The sequence below is a fragment of the Rattus rattus genome, chromosome 7 (assembly GCF_011064425.1).
Source record: "Rattus rattus isolate New Zealand chromosome 7, Rrattus_CSIRO_v1, whole genome shotgun sequence".
Classification (NCBI taxonomy): Eukaryota; Metazoa; Chordata; class Mammalia; order Rodentia; family Muridae; genus Rattus; species Rattus rattus.
In genome coordinates this window covers 50,635,538-50,653,711 of record NC_046160.1, presented here as the reverse complement: position 1 = coordinate 50,653,711, position 18,174 = coordinate 50,635,538, and the positions used below count along the sequence as shown (strand labels likewise).

Here is an 18,174-nt window from a genome sequence, read left to right as displayed (position 1 = left end):
ACCACCAACCAGTGAGTACACATAGACTCATGGCTCCAGCCACATACAAAGCAGAGGATGACCTTGTTGGACATCAATGAGAGGAGAGGCCCTTGAAGGCTAGATGCCCCAGTGTAGGGGAATGTCAGGGTGGGGAGGTGGGAGGGAGTTGGTGGTGGTCAGAAAGCACCTTCATAGAAGCAGCGGAGGGGGATGAGATGGAGGATTTGTGGAGGGGAAACCGGGAATAGGGATAATGTTTGAAATGTAAATTAAGTATCCAATAAAGGAAAAGAAAAAATTAACGGTGTGTGGAGACTTTAAAGTGCTTCCCCAAGGCTGCAGAAGATGGCATCTTAAGATCCTGGGGTAAAAATGCTCTCTTTACTCTTAACTTTTGTGCTTTCAGCCTTAAGGAATGTAAAGATTATGTAGTACCAAATTTTAGAGACTTGGAGTTGATGAACATAAGTATGTACAGAGGCAATCAGGAGTCTAAAAGGTATAAGAAGTGAACACATCATCCTTTTATGCTGATATTAGTTACTTCAAAGATATGCTTGAAGACACAAGCCTTTTGTGAAAGCAGTTTCTAAATGAGTCTTAAAGAGTTGTTGTTATTATATCCACAAATAAATGACAAATGGCCTTCATGTGAATTCAGAAAATAAAAGGGATGGACAAGTGCCTCTCAAATTAACAGTCCTCCTTTTGAAAATGTTGCATGGCTCACAAGTGCCTGTAACTCTAGCTCTAGGGAGCTAAACACCTTCTCACTTCCAGGGGCACAAAGATACATGTGGTACCCATTCAGAGAAGCAGGAATACACACATATGTCATAATTTTTAAAAAGTCATAACTGGAGAAATCATCACTAACAGAAACAGGACAAAAGAGTGAGAGTTACACAGAGAAACAGAACTTTGAAGAGGCATAGGCTGTGAGAAGATGAAGACGCCTCTAATTTGCCCTAGCTCATACCGTCTACTGGAGCTGCTTACCAAAGTGATAAATCAAGTCAGACACAACTAAAGGATAAACAGTTTTCTTCCACATTGTTCTTGAAAAAAATCTAACAGAGCATTTTTAACAAATTTTACAAACGACACCAAAACTCTTGCTCCAAATTACAGTAATCAGTAAAGTGAAATGATTGTGTAAAGGAATATAAGTAAATAATGAGAGTTTGTGAAAACAGAAGTCTCATAGACAATCAACTTCTTTTTAATAAAGTGAAGACCATCCAGTAGATGAAACTGTTAGAGTGAGTATATACCTGCATAGGGCACATAGGATTCACTGCAAAGGGCAATGGCTCTTGATCTAAACCACATACTATGTGCCTAAGTGACACATATTTAAACAATATTAACCTAAAGGTAAAAGTTAAACCTCTGAACGTTTCAAAGAAAATCTAAGCAGAACATGTTTCAGGTTTTGTGATAGGAAAAGACTAAAACACACACACACACACACACACACACACACACACACACACACACACACACACAACCATATGCACGCACGCCAAAACACCAGAAACCCAAGCCAAAAAGAATCCAAGTAGAATTAATACTCTTCAAAGGTTTTCAGTTTAATATAATAAAACTCTTTGCATCATGATTCCAATCTTCACTATCAAAACATTAATTTAATTCTGTGTAGCTTCCCCCTTTTTAAGCATGGTAGCAGGATATGAGATAATCTAGATTAATCCAGATTACTAACACTATCTCCTGCTGGAGCAGCTAAAACTCCATACCACTGATGCATAAAGAATGGGAATTTATAGCTATGAATGATTTCAGTATAAAAATGTGCCTGTTCTATATTCATGAATCTACAGTAAAAGAGCCAATAGCAAAAATCCATAAAAAGTAAACAAATCATTAGATATCAAAAACTCAGCAACAGTGTGGTGTTGTACCTTTAATCTCAACACTCTGGTAGCAGTGGCAGGTGTATCTCTGGGAGTTGTAGTCCTCACTGTCTACAGGACAACCAAGGCTATGTAGAGAAACCTAGTCACTTCTACCCCCAGAAACATACAGAGAGAGAGAGAGAGAGAGAGAGAGAGAGAGAGAGAGAGAGAGAGAGAGAGAGAGAGAGAGAGAGTAAAAGCAAGGCAAAGTTTTGTAACTTTCAAATAAAGATAGGACTAAGATACTTCTATTTCTTTGGTAAAATAATCCACAGTAAAAATATTGTTTATCTATAACTTAATTCTCACTTTATATACGTTCTCTCAAATGTTTCATATTCTTTTATCACATCCTCAGAGTAATGATTTGAAAGAAGCTGAATGATTTTCTGTCAGAAAAATCAATGTTTCTTTAACTAGCTTTCCCTTCTGTAAGAACCAAACTTTAGGGATGGTAAAGAAGAAAACTTGTGGGGCTGGAGAGATGGCTCAGCGGTTAAGAGCACTGACTGTTCTTCCAGAGGTCCTGAGTTCAATTCCCAGCAACCACATGGTGGCTCACAACCATCTGTAATGGGATCTGATGCCCTCTTCTGGTGTGTCTGAAGACAGCGACAGTGTAACCACATACATGAAATAAATAAATAACTCTTTTAAAAAATAAAAATAAAAAAAAAGAAGAAAACTTGTGCTTGTGAATGGACCAAGTCATGTGGCCAATACAGGAATGCCTGCAGTCCATACAAGGTCTTTTAATAGAGAGTCACTTCCATGATGGAGGGCATTAGAGTATGCAAGAAGCTTTGAAGGTTAACAGATTTTTAGTAACAATGTGCAGTTTGATAGACAGAAACTATTAAGTTTTTACTTTTACTATGCATGGTAACATTTTAAAAGAACACCCTTATAGAAGAAAGGGGAGGGAATGGGATAGGGGGTTTATGGACAGGAAACTGAAAAGGGGATAACATTTGAAATGTAATTAAAAATATCCAATAAAAAAGACAAATAAAAATAATTAGATATTTTATGATTGTGTGTGTGTGTGTGTGTGTGTGTGTGTGTGTGTGTGTGTGTGTGTCCCGGAGCTCATGTGGAGGTCTTGAATAATTTCTCTCCTTCTACAGTGTGGGTCTTGGTGATCAAGTCCAAATGATCAGGCTTGGGGATTCAGGCTATATTAACTTGTAGTTGACAAAATAGGACAAGCACATATTGAAAAATATATTCTTTTAAATTAAATCTCTGTGGGAGATGGAGAGATTGTGCAGTGATTAAGAGTACTCATTACTTTGCAGAAGACTGGAATTAAGCTCCCAACAACCAAATCATGTCAAACAACTGTTACTCTCTGAAACTTCTAACCTTCTCAGGAACTACATGCATGGTGTGCAAAAATACACTCAAGCACACACACGCACACACACACACACACACACACACACACACGCACACACACATGTACACACATATACATAAAATTAAACACATAATTATTTAAACACTAGAAAGAAAATTAGAGCTTCCCCTACCAGATGTCTATTTAATTTCTCTGTCTCTAGAAGCCATTATCAATAACAGCTTTTGAGATTCCTCCTGAATATTTGTTACTTGTACACAAATGAAAGTATGCTGTCTGTAATTTCACAGCTGCTATTTTTTTCTGAAATAAATTCATAGCTTATAACATAACTCAAAAATAAAGAATTTAAACGATAATTTTATAAAATGGGGGCTTGTCTCGTGCAATTGACCTAAGGGTGAGTCTATCGGTTGAAGTTCTTGCAAAAATGTGAAGTACGGGTGTGCCAGGCTCCAACACACTGCTACTCAACTAGAAAGGCAAGCAGCCAGAAAAACTGATCGTGAAACAGTTCCCCAGTCTTTTTTGGTCTGCACTTTTCTTCTGAGATGGCATGTGAACCTTGGTGCATCAGGGAAATGCGGAAGTTCCTTAGGCATCATTGCTGCATATCCTAACTAATGCCCGACCTGACACAGGCCTGACCTTGTGCAGAGACCCTGTAAAATGCTATTCTCCTTTAACCCCTCCAAGTAAATCAGCAGAACACTTCCCTTTCCTAATCTAAACAAATTTGGTCTTTGACCTCTAGTGCCAGAACTGGCCTCAACTCTTTCAGATGGTTATAATATGAGCTGTTTGATGTATGTCAAGTATCATAAAACAAATTATATTTCATGACAGAGCATCAAATAATACATGTATGTCCAAAGTCAAGGTAGCAGTGTCTCTATCCCAAGAATGTTGTCAGTATGAGACTCTGCAGATAATATGATGCTTCTCTGTGCCAAGGTTTGACATCTGGTGCGGCTGTGCCTACTGATACTGTGCTCAACACTGTACCACCTACCAATGTGCTCACTGTGAGAGCTTCACAAGGCTGCCAATAAATACAAGATTTCTTCAATGTAGGTAGCAATTTATTCTGGGTCTGTGATATGTCTATATTTAACAACACAATGAAGACAAATACTTCATAAGCCAAGCGGTTGCTTAATGTAAACATCTAAGCCTGAACATCTGAAAGTCTCTAGAAGACCTGAGAGGTTCTATATTCAGTGTTATAGAGATAACAACATAAAACCCTAACAGTATATTGAAGAAATTTAAACAAAACACAAACATTGTAATTAAAGTAAGGTGAGTACCAATGTTACTCTTAATTTCTGAAAATGTTAAACATGTTTTCTAGTAACTTTCACACACACACACACACACACACACACACACTTCTATCTTTAAATTGAAATAGATTTCAACATCTCGGTTTAGTAATGTTTAATGAACTGTAATACAGGGAGATATTGTAGCAGATATAGTATTAAACTGTTTTGGTACTTAATAGTTCAAAAATTGTTTTATTTAATTGAGACCAACTGGGTTCATTGCATCTTATAAACTTTGCAATATATATTAAGAATAAAAGGAATAAAAATGAACAGATGTTTCTCCTTAAAGAAGGCAACTAAGATTTTTCTTACACAATAAATCAGCGGCAAGTACATTTCTAGGACATTGCTTCAGGCTGTTTTGGTATAAAATTTTTAGCACACACACATATACACACTCATATTTACCTCTGTGTGGATCCAAAATTGGTAGAGGAGATTAAATTGAATATGAACAGCAAACACTGAAGGCGGTACGAAAAGGGCCAGGGGACAGTAGAAAACCTTTAAAAGAAAGAAACAATCTACATCATTTTAAAATCATGGGCCTCAACTATATTAATGGTCCGTTTTCAGCAAATATAATTTTCCATAGATTTTATTTTGTAATATTAATTTTTCACATAGTGAATGGTTTGCAAACACCAGTCTTCTCTTTGGCATTTAACATTTTTTAATTAAAATATCACATGCTGTGTGTTATTTCCTTTCTAGGGAAAGCTTAGAATGTTTCCTGGAAGTAAAGTGGTTGCTTAGAATGCACAAATACTTCATTGAAGCAAAATTGTAAGCCTTTGTACCTTGACCACTCCCAAATGTTCAATTATTGCCTGGTTTTTCATTAATGAAATGCAATTATAAAAACATAAACCATGTGACATATTTAAAGAGTAGAATGCTTTCCATTTTAATGTGTATATGATCGATTAAAGGTAAAATAACTCTAAAATTTTTATCCATGTTATTGAGTTAGGAAGGGCAATGTGAGAACAGTGGAAATGGTCACAAGGGACAAGATTTCTGAGGATGGAAATGTCCTTTCCTTGGAAAACCAACTTCTTAAACCTCAGAACTGCTTAGAATTAAGTAACAAGTGAGATTTGCTGTGGTCTCTTAATAGCTTGCTCCTGTGAGCAGTTTTACGTGGTCAAAACTGTTTCCTTGAAAGAAAATCCAAAGAACCAAATTAGTAACCAAAGAATCTCACTTCTGCTTTATATTTCTGATTTTATTTAACCCAAGTTTCTAAAAATGCTGCATATTTTAGAACAACTTTTATGAATGCTAAAATTTAATTGCTGAATTGTTATTATAAAGTCTTTGTCTTTGATCAAGCAAATGATCATTTGAAGGATATTTAGTTATGGGCGTGTACTGAAAATTAGACATTGAAATCTTATTTATGTTTCTGAACTTAAGTCAACTAAAATAAATATTTTTATATTTTAGTTGCAAGCAGGATCTTTTTTATGATTTTTAATAGATTTATAGCAATGGATCAAATTAGTAAACAAAAGAACATAGGTTTGTTCTTTAAGAGTTCAACTTATAAAACATGGTCTTATCACAGTCTATGTTATGAAGGAAAATAAAAGTTTTAGCTCACAGGGCTCCTCATATTTGTAAATAAAATTGTTAGAAATCTAATTGTCCAGTTAGTTCCAAACATTCTATAGTAGAGTACAACATAAACTTGTATATGTTATAAAGCCTTAATAAAAAGAATAGGAGGGCTTATTTCCAATGTTCAATAAATGGCATTTTTGTAAAGACGGTGTCTGACAGTTTAATATTCAGTGTCTGTTACAATTACCTGACTAGTAGAGAAATAATTGTATGACAATGACAGCTGTTGTAGAAAGGTGACTCTGTGGCTACTTAACCATGTGATTGTTCCAGAAAAGGACCCTTGAGATCCCATCATGCTCATGTAAATCAAAGCCCATCAGTTTGTAGACTAGGTTTTTTGTTTTTGTTTTTATTTTTTGATGAGTTTTCCGCAGGATTAGACTTCCTTTTAAAAGTGCCAGATGACCCTTACTGTGAATTTTAAGTCAGCCCCCTCCCCCCAGGCAATGCTCTCAGCACCTGCTGCATGTTAAGCATACACCTTGTCCTATGCTCCACCTTGAGTCTTGCTCTTTGAGAACGGGTGACTTTTTTTTTTCCTATGTAGCTCAGACTGATCTAGAAATATTAATCTAACTACCTTTACCTCAGAGCTCTGGGATTTCCACTATGTATCACTTGGCTAAGCTAAAATTTCTCATTTTTTATAAGATTGAAAAGGAAGCTTGGGTACTAACATTAACGGAATAATCCTTCATTGATCAACACAATGTTGCAAAGGAAACTAATTATACAAAAAGTTCCTAATCCTCTTGAGGGAAAGTGAACCTGTAAATGGGGTCTAGGAAAGAGAATCCTTTACTGCCTGACTCCTCCCCCTTTTATCTCTCTTGTTTTATTGTTGCTCTCTTGCAGATAAATTTGCATTTATAAGCCAAAGGAACAAATCATGTTCCTCAGTGCAGTGATGGACTTACACCTCCAGCTCACTTATCTGCCAGCTCCAAACTTGGTTTCAATGTAACTGCTTCTTCTACTCTAAATCCTTAAAGGTACTTAATGACTTGGCTGGAAACAAAATCTCTTCTTTCTCATATTCTGCTAGTGCCTGTGTTTATTTACTAATAGGTTTCTACCTAGCACTCACACCAATGCCATTCTGACTCCAGGGCTCCTTAACTTTGAATAACACTTTCCATTAGGTTGACTATTCTGTGAGATAATTAATGTACAATAGGACCATGATAGAACTATATCTGTGAAGAAACAATGAGGATAAGACAAAGCACAGTCTCAGTGGAGCAGAGATAACTCAGTGTACTTTGCCCTGCTATGAGCCTGTTGCAGAACAGGGATTGGGTGTTGGCATCTTGAAGCAATAAGCAAATGGTGAATGGGGGAATTATAAGTATTGTGACATTGTTCTACTTGTTGAAAGTAGTGTTGTAAAAGCCTAGATTGTGGGAGGCTTGGACAGATCTCAGACCAGGTAGCAGACTGCAGAGGTACCAGAGGAGTATGGTATAGAAGGAGCATGCATTTCCTAAAGAAATAATGGATCAATTTAATGTGTATGTATCTTAGTGTAGAAAAAAATGTAGAGTGGATGAAAAGAAAAGTTGTGTGACTAAATGAGCAATAGGAGCGTTATAAAATCATTTCAAAGGAAGTTGTTATGAAGGAATTTTAATCCAACAATAGTGGCTGCTCTGGCAATGGATCAATACAAAGGTCTTCTACATATGTAGAGAATACACACACAAACTTAGTACACACCTGTAATCCCAAACAATGAAGGTAAGTTTGATTTGTAGGAGGAAGCAACCATGCTTGAGCATGACATCTAATTGAGGCACAAAGTGACAAATCAGAGAAAGATTTGACAGAGATAGAATACACCAAACTCTGAGAAGAACAGACAGGAAAGTGGCTGGACATAAAATTAACAAAAACAAACCAGTAGCTTTCTTCTACTCAAAGTATAAACAGACTAAGAAAGAAATTAGGGAAACGACACCCTTCACAATAGTCACAAATAATATAAAATACCTTGATGCAACATTAACCAAGCAAGGTCTGTATGACAAGAACTTCAAGTCTCTGAAGAAAGAAATTGAAGATCTCAGAAGATGGAAAGATCTCCCATGCTTATTGATTGGCAGGGTTAATATTGTAAAAATGGCCATCTTGCCAAAACAAATCCACAGAGTCAATGCAATTCCATTCAAAATTTCAATTCAATTCTTCATAGAGTTAAAAAGAGCAATTTGCAAATTCATTTGGAATAACAAAAGCTACCAGGATGGTGAAAACTATTCTCAACAATAAAAGAACCTCTGGGGGCTATCATCATCCCTAACCTCAAGCAGTATTACAGAGCAGTAGTGATAAAAACTGTATGGTATTGGTACAGAGACAGGCAGGGAGATCAAGGAATAGAATTGAAGACCCAGCAATGAACCCACACACCTACGGTCACTTGATCTTTGACAAAGGAGGTAAAACCTTAGAGTGGAAAGAAGATAGCATTTTTACACAAATGGTGCTGGTTCACCAGGTAATCAGTCATTTACAAGAATGTAAATCAATTCATTCTTATCACTCTGTACGAAGCTCAAGTCCAAGTGGATCTAGGACCTCCACATCAAACCAGATACACTCAAACTCATAGAAGAAAAAGTGGGGAAGGGCCTCAAACACATGGGAACTGAGGAAAATTTCCTGAACAGAACACCAATGGCTTATGTTCTAAGATCAAGAATCAACAAATGGGACCTCATAAAACTGCAAAGCTTCTGTAAGCCAAAGGGCACTGTCATTAGGACAAAATGGTAACCAACAGATTGGGAAAAGATCTTTACCAATCCTACATCTGATACAGGGCTAATATTCAAAATATACAAAGAACTCAAAAAGTTAGACTCCAGAGAATCAAATAACCCTATTAAAAATGATGTACATAACTAAACAAAGAATTCTCAGCTGAGGAATATTGAATGGATAGAAATACATAAGAAAGTGTTCAACATCCTTAACCATCAGGGAAATGCAAATCAGATTCCACCTCACACCAGTCAGAATGGCTAAGATCTAAAACTCAGGTGACAACAGGTGATGGCAAGTAGGTGGAGAAAGAGAAACACTCCTCCATTGTTGGTGGGATTGCAAGCTGATACAACCACTCTGGAAATCAGTCTGGAGGTTCCTCAGAAAATTAGACATAGTACTACTTGAGGACCCAGTTATACTACAACTGGGCATATACCCAAAAGATGATCCAACATATAACTTGGGCATATGTTCCAATATTTCCATAGCAGCCTTATTGATAATAGCCAGAAGCTGGTAAGAACCCAGACGTCCTTCAACAGAGAAATGGATACAGAAAATGCAGTACATCTACACAACAGAGTACTACTCAGTTATTAAAAAACAATGACTTCATGAAATTCATAGTTAAATGGATCAAACTAGAAAATATCATGCTGAGAGAATTAACCCAAACACAAGAATCACACATGATATGCACTCACTGATAAGTGGTTATTAGTCCAAAAGCTCAGAATACTCAAGATACAATCCATAGACCACATGAAGCTCAAGAAGAAGGACTACTGAAGTGTGGATGCTTCAGTCCTTCTTAGAAGGGGGAACAAGAATATTCATAGGAGAAGATATGGAGACGATTTTTGCAGCAGAGACTGAAGGAATGGCCATTCAAAGCCTGACCTACCTGGGGATCCAGCCCATATACATTCAGCTACCAAACTCAGACATTATTGTTGATACCAAGAAGTGCATGTTGACAGGAGCCTGATATAGCTGTATCCAGAAAGGTTCTGCCAGAGCATGACAAATACAAGAGGCGAATGCTCACAGCCAACCATTGAATGAAGAATGAAGTCCCCAATGAAGGAGTTAGAGAGAGAATTGAAGAAGCTGAAGGGGTTTGCAACCCCATAAGAACAACAATACCAACCAACCAGAGCTCCCAGGGACTAAAACACTATCCAAAGTGTACACATGGACAGACACATGGCTCTAGCTGCATATGTAGCAGAGGATGACCTTGTTGGGCATCAATGGGAGGAGAATCCCTTAGTCTTGCCAAGGCTGGACACCCTCAGTATAGGGGAATGTCAGGGTGAGGAGGTAGGAAGGGGTGCATGGATGGGTAGGGGAACACTCTCAAAGAAGAAGGGAGAGGGAGGATGGGATAGGGGATTTATGGGTGGGAAACCTGGAAAGGGGATTGCATTTGAAATCTAAATAAATAATTTAATAAAAAACTGTTAAAAAAAAGATACACTTTTAAAGTATTTTATTATACCAACAAGAAAACAACTAATAACAGATACCGTTACTTGTATGATTTTTGCATATGAACAATGTATTAACTTTAGGAGATTGCATTATTCTTTGCTAAAATCCCCTGGCCTAACTTGTAGAAGAATTATATACTTATTTTGTATATGTATATGTATATGTATATGTATATGTATATGTATATGTATATGAATATGTATATGTATGTGTATATGTATATGTATATGTATGTGTATGTCTATGTGTATGTGTATGTGTATGTGTATGTGTATGTATGTATATGTATGTGTATGTGTATATATATTATATGTATGTGTATGTGTATGTGTATGTGTATGTATGTATATGTATGTGTATGTGTATATATATTATATGTATGTGTATGTGTATGTATATGTATATGTGCATTTATATGTATATGTTAGAATCACATTGTCCTATAAAGTATAAACACAGGAAAAAAAGAGAGTGAAGGAGAGAGAGTCAGGGATGGAGATCAGTAAATGAGTGCAGTTTAGCTGAGTTCAGGCAATGTAGTGGAGTTTAGCCAGATTAGTTCAGTTTCATGCAATTCACTTGAAACGGTACAATAAAGTAAGTTCATTTGTGAGTTCAATGCAAGTCAGGTGAGACAGCTGAAGGCAGAGCATAAGAAGGAGACAGAGAGCAATTCAGTTAGCTGCCAAAAAGAAGCCAGATTGAATTAGTCAGCTTGGAGAGGATTTTGATTTGGATTGATTTAGCCAAGCAGAGATCAGAAAGAACTCAGAAAAAGTGACCTTATTCAAGAGTAAGTCTCTGAGATGCTAATTACGTCTGGAGAATTAGTGACTTTTATTAGTTACTTTTTTCACAAATAACATGTAATAGCCAATTTTGAATATGTCCATGAGAGAAAATGAGAAGAGTAATGCGGTTAAATTAAGGATTAAAAAAAGAGATGAATGTTATCTCTAAAAAGAGAATAAGAGGGTCTGGTCACCTCTGACATGACTTAATTGAAGATGCAAATAGGAGTAGAAAGAGAAAGCAACAAAAGCTTCACATTTCTCTGAGTCTTTCAAGAAGGTCACGCATGAGGTATCAGTAACCAGAGCTTAAAGGGACTGAAATTCTAGAAAGGTTTTTCAAGGACAAAAAAACAAGAGAAATGAAGGAGTTTTCTTTTTTTTTTTTTTTCTACATTTTATTTATTTATTTTTTTTTTTATTATTAACTTGAGTATTTCTTATATACATTTCGAGTGTTATTCCCTTTCCCGGTTTCCGGGCAAACATCCCCCCCCCCCCCCCCCTTCCTTATGGGCGTTCCCCTCCCAACCCTCCCCCCATTGCTGCCCTCTCCCCAACAGTCTAGTTCACTGGGGGTTCAGTCTTAGCAGGACCCAGGGCTTCCCCTTCCACTGGTGCTCTTACTAGGATATTCATTGCTACCTATGAGGTCAGAGTCCAGGGTCAGTCCATGTATAGTCTTTGGATAGTGGCTTAGTCCCTGGAAGCTCTGGTTGGTTGGCATTGCTGTACATATGGGGTCTCGAGCTCTTGAAGGAGTTTTCATATTCATTTTATGGCTTGCTGAGCTTGTCGGTTCACCGTAGCAACTGAAGTAACCAGAGACTAAGGTTTCTTTTATGTGTGTATGTATATATATACACATGCTCATATGCAATCATATACACATGTATCATATACATAAACACACATGCATGTGCACATGTACATACACATGCATATATATATATGTATATATACAGTGTGTGTATGTGTTTGTCATTACTATTTCCTAAAGATATTAAATATTCCTTACTATTATCTGAAATTATCTGAACATTGTATATTTATTTACTTAGTTTATAATGTACATTAAGATACTTCAGTAAGTATATTTTTTGTCCACTAATTAGTGTGATAAAAAAGCCCTTTCCTCCTCCAAGTTGCCTTTAATTGTAGTGTTTATTATAGCAACAAAACAAAACCAGAACAGTCAATGACTAGGTTGGGGTTAAAGTTTGAAGGGTGAAGTCTTCAGGGGTAAAAATTTGTTTTCCTTATATGTTACTCAATGTGCAGCTACCAACTTGGTGTAACTGCTGAGGATAAATTTGATATGAGTTCATGGCTGCCTGTTTCCTTCATTCTAAAACTGTTCTTTTTCCATACTCATTTAGTACCTGAAAGAGAGGAGTAGATGATTAAATTCCGTTTCAGGGTCCAGGATTTTGAATTCTTGAATGGCTATGCTTGTGGAGGTAAATATTATGACATTAAGGCTTTTCCTCCAGAATGGTACTTAAAGAAACCTGGGGGACCACATTTATGGCTACTATGAACCAGGAGCCAGCATGCCATATTTAGAGTAGAGAGAAAGACTTTTTCTAGCAATAACTCTGCTGGACTGTGACATTGGACTGATCATTTTTATAAATACTAAGCTAATATATACTAATCATTGTATATATACAAGATACATGTACTAATATGCACTATTTTAAAGTCCTTTATTTCATAGTTCTATACATATCCATATATGTATGTACCCTATGTAATACACACCATATATCTTATTGTAAAAATCATACAAACATCTTTATCTTTCAGAATTCATTCTGAGTTCTCTCTGTCTCTCTGTCTCTCTCTGTCTCTCTGTCTCTCTCTCTCTCTCTCTCTCTCTCTGTCTCTCTCTGTCTCTCTCTGTCTCTGTCTCTGTCTCTCTCTCTGTCTCTGTCTCTCTCTCTCTCTCTCTCTCTCTCTCTCTCTCTCTCTTCACCCCCGCGCCCCAACTAAGTCTGTTTTATTTTTCTTTCCATTCCTTCATTTGCTTGTTTTGGAACAGAGTCTTGTTGTATACTTCTGGCTGACCCAGTATTATTTACTACACAGGCCAAGTTGGGCTTGAAGTCACGGCAATATTCCTGCCTCATTCTCCCAAGTTTTGTGACTGCAGGTATATGTGCTGGGTTTCCCTTTACTGTTTGATCACATACACAGTTATACTGTAGCTCCTACATGTATCATTTATTATATAGTTATAAAAACATGGCCAGACCTGGTGCTTCAGGCATTTAGTCCTACAATTCAGGAAGCAGAGGCAGGCTGATCTGTATGACTTCAAAGCTGCCCTGGTCTGTACGAGTTCCAGGCCAGTCTATGTTACGAAGAGAGACACTGCCTCCAAACAACAACGAAAGGAAGTGATCATTCTGATGTAATTAGAGTTTATAAGATATCTATGCTATTGTTCTAAAAAATTTAGTATATGTACGATAAATGCATTTACATATATAATGCAAGATTAAAGAGGTGTAAAAAACATTCATAACATTATACTGTAGAATAAAATGACACTCAGTTTAATAGTATTCTATAAATTTGCAGCTCTTTTATGTAGGTAATGTGAGGCTTAAAATACAAATAGCATGCTTATAAATTCTAGAAAATGGAATTATTATCTTTAATTTGCTTCACATGACAGGTCTGCCACTTCAATTTTCATGATAATATGAAAGAATATTCTCTGCGTTTAATTTTGCTCTTCATTTCACACACCAATTTTCTTTTCAAAGACATGACCCATTTATTATTTGTTCTAAAATACTGGGTTGCCTTGGTAACTTTCAAATTATAGGCCTTACATAACTGCTGATGGAGGATGCCACAGATGATTCGACGAAAAGAAAGAGATTTGAAATCAGGCTTTTATTTCAATATATTGAATATATTTCAGAATATTCAAATACTGAAGAAGGGACCCAGAACTGCTGGCTATGTACAGTCTGCCTTATACCCCTTACCTTTCTTCAATGTGTCTCTTCCTACAACAACCCTCTCCAAACAGATAGCAATTTGTGAGATATTTCTGTGACTTACTTTTAAATTCATAACACCTTCTTATGTCTGTGACAGAGTAACATAGGATGTTTGACTTTTGAAAACAGAAGAGTATGAAACTCATTTTTTCTTTTATTGGACATTTTTTATTTACATTTCAAATGTTATTTCTTTTCCAGGTTTCCTGGAGATAAGCCCCCAATCCCATCCCCCACCCCTTCTTCTATAAGGGTGTTCCCATCCTCATCTGCCCCCTTCCTGCCTCCCCGCCCTGACATTCCCCTACACTGGGGGGTCCAGACTTTGCAGGACCAAGGGCTCTTTCTTCCATTGGTTCCCAACAAGGCCATCCTCTGCTACATATGCAGCTGGAGTCGTTCATTTTTAACCTTACACATATAGATATTTTTAATTTATATTATTTTATTTGGAAATGATTAAAACAGTACAGTGGAACTAAACTTCAAAGACAATGGATGTCATTAACTTGGGTGTCATCAGTTTATTATAAAAGGGAGACATGGAAATTATTTAGATAATGAAATGGTTCGGGATGTCATCGGATTGTTCAGCTTCATGGGATAGCATTTCAACAAGGACTTCAGTCCACATACTTTCCATAATTGTCACCATCTCTAAATGAGAAATAACCTTCACCACTTAGAAATTCTTCAGTGACTCCATATTGTAAGAGAAAAACTTTGTGTCCAACTGTCGCTGGAACTGGTGGACTATCTCCACCCTTTCCTTTCTTGTTTGACCACACAGCTATTAGTGTCACTTGCAATGCTTTTCCTTGAGATTTTTTTTCTAGAGGTGTGCTTCTCTTTAGTTTCAGCTCCATGCCTTTTCACCTGTCACAGAGTGGAAGAAACAGTCTAAAGCTTGTCCTCCATAACACGCTGGGCCTTTGCACCCCAGCTGCCACTGATTTAATGGCAGGGATGACATAAAGGGAGTAAAAATTGAGATGAGAGCAAACTAAGGTCAAGTATCTGTATTGGCATTTTAATCTAGGTTCGTTTAATGAGATACATCAAAGTGGGGTCTATCTGAAACTCCTTTTTATAGTTTTAAAAAGTAGACTTATATAAAATAGACTTCTTCCAACTCTGAGATATATGATGTGCTGACAAATCTTTTCTTCTGACAATGTCTCAGGCCCTTCATTTGTTCGTTACACTGATGTCCTTGGTCAACTTCAAATGTGCCTACAGTCCTGATTTATATTCTGATGCGTTTCCAGGGGATCCTTATTCAGGATGACGATTTTCCATAGTTTAAAAAGGTAAGTTTTAACGAAGAAGCAGAAATAATGCCATGTAAAAGCTTAAAAGTTGGTTATGTTTTTTTTCTAACAAAACCACAAACAACAAGCACTTAGGAAAACATACTAGAGCAGGCATTCCCTGGAACCTTGGTGGCGACACCACTCTGGAAGCCTCCAGAACTCTGAGACTATTTACTTGGTTGTTGTTGTTTTAAGCTGCTCAGTCTATAACATCTCATAGAACAGAGACATTTTTAACCTTGTGTTAGGGCAAGTTTCTTTTATATTCGTTCCATTAAGTCTATCATCACAGGCTTATAGGCCTGCTTTGCCCATTCTGCCAGTGAGTCAGTACCCAAACCATTCTGTTTTCTTGGAAACATGTTAAAAGGCACCTGATTAAGAATTTGAAGTTTGCCACACTTACCAACTCTGATCTTACCTCATTGATCTTCAGTTTCCTAATAACACTTGGCATAACAAACTGTGAGCTTATTATCAAAGATCAGATGTGATAATAGCTAAAGAATAATCCTTAATGGCGATGAAGAATTAGACTATAAATAAAAAGATCAAGTGTCTGGTCTCCAGGCTGGATGAGTTCCTCTATGCCTTCACTTACTCTCTCTGTATGATAAATGCAGACTCGGTGCTGTCATCTTAAAATTAGAGCTACTATAGTTTCTACATATTGTATTTGCTATAAACACATCACTGACCTGCAGAGAATGATATGACACCACTACAAAGAAAGACATGGAGAAAACTAATGTCTAAAGATAAGTCTATGCAGTTCATTATTTTAGATATTACAAATGCGGACAGTATTGTACATCAATGGTGAGGGCATCCCTCTGTCTGGCACCTCATGGTAAACTTCAGTAGCATGGATGTCTGTGGTATGTAGTCTTCGCCTCTTTAAATACAGAGCCAGAGAAAATAACTGAGGTTCGAAATCCCTCCATGGTCCCATCTCAAACTGATATGATGACTTTCCACTAGGTCAGACCTCAAAAAGTGCCAGTCTCCTAAATACTATTGGGAATCTTGGGGAGCAAGCCTATACCTTATGAAGCATTTTCCAAATTTTTGAAAAATGGAAGTTTTTCTAATTAGAATATTAGGCATATAAAATATTTCTGTCTGAATATAGTGGACTGAAACCTATTGTCTATATGTCCGCCTCCTGGTTGAGATTAGGTTAAAAAGAAACAAAATAAATAACAATGAATAGGTACTTTCTCAGGTTGCAGCCGAGAGGGTTTTCTTGAGTGTTTCATACCAAACAAAGATTTACTTCTGCAAAGAGGATCTGTTCCTTACGTGCCTGGTTTTATAAATGGGAAGGAGTCACTTCGAAGCACTTAGTGCACATCCTCTAGTGGTTTACCAGGAAAAAAACCAGAAAGACTTAAAATGTAAAGAAAAAATGATGCTTTCACATTTATTCGATTTCCCACAACTTACCCAGGAACTGTACTGCTGCAGGACGGACTGTCGCAGTGCCGTGCTTAAGTTATAGTCTTCAGAACTGTGGTGTGCCTGGTGAGCTGCCCAGATAATATTAATCTCTGCAAAACACATGATTTACAGCAAGTGATGAGAGCAAGAACAGAGCAGCTTCCATTCACCTGTGCTTCGCTCTGCCGAGAGCAGACGAAACTCCTGGAACGTCTCTGAAAATGCTGGCTCACAGAACGATAATTAAAAGAAGGCTCCTTGAAGCATTTTAGGAACTAGACTATATATGAATCATGAGTACATAAAAATTGAAACATAACCAGTAAATACTCACACTGTATGTGACACAATTACGTACCACCAGTGAAATGAAATAACTTCCGAAATGTCTGCTTTGCCAACATTTACAGTATGACAGATCATAAAATCCTAACTTGTGGTGTTGGAACAACATAGTCAAAGGACAGTGATGAGTTTTCAGTATGTGATAACACATTTCTAATTAAAGACAAATTCTCCAGTGGGAGAAATTGGTGGATAATGAAATATTGCACCATATTATTGCCTGATATGGAAAGCTGTTAGAATAAGCAAACTATGGCAATATTTGATGTTTATCTTTAAAATAGATTTTTATTCACATACTACTCATTATACATGATTCTTCTCATAGCTTAACAAAATTTTCACCTGCCTTTCATGTGTCCTCAAAATCAAAGTGCAAATTGAGACTGTGTATTATACCAAGAAGTACCCAGATTACCTAAGAAGAAAGTGTTTTCATTAGCCATTATCTGATAAATACTTAGATTATGATTGAATATTGTTTCTTCCACTTCATCAACCCTAATGAATACACTGTAGCCAAGAAATTCAAAAATTATTCTTGTGCGAATGAGCAGTAATTCATCATAAGTTCTTCAAAAACTACACAAAGTATTTGAAACTGTTTAGATCCCAAATTTCTGGCTTATTTATTATATACATAGCTACATATAAGAGATTTGTCAGGGTGTTTTTTTTCTGTATCTTCAGATGTTGGGTGGGCTTTAAGAGGTAATAAATTGGATGAATTTTCTAAGTTTTGTAAACTGCTTACCAACCAATGCCATTGAAATACCATTGAAAT

General features: G+C 36.7%; 1 protein-coding gene across 1 annotated transcript in view; it reads right to left on the bottom strand.

Annotated features, from left to right (window-relative positions):
- Agmo (alkylglycerol monooxygenase) overlaps positions 1–17,168 on the bottom strand; it is a 45,773-nt gene extending 28,605 nt beyond the window's left edge. The window contains exons 1-2 of the mRNA XM_032909100.1: positions 17,052–17,168; positions 5,001–5,096 (exon numbers count right to left, since the gene is read on the bottom strand). Of these exons, the coding sequence (XP_032764991.1) occupies positions 5,001–5,096; positions 17,052–17,168 (213 nt within the window). The remainder of the gene's footprint in view (positions 1–5,000; positions 5,097–17,051) is intronic.
- Between the last annotated feature and the right edge of the window lie 1,006 nt (positions 17,169–18,174).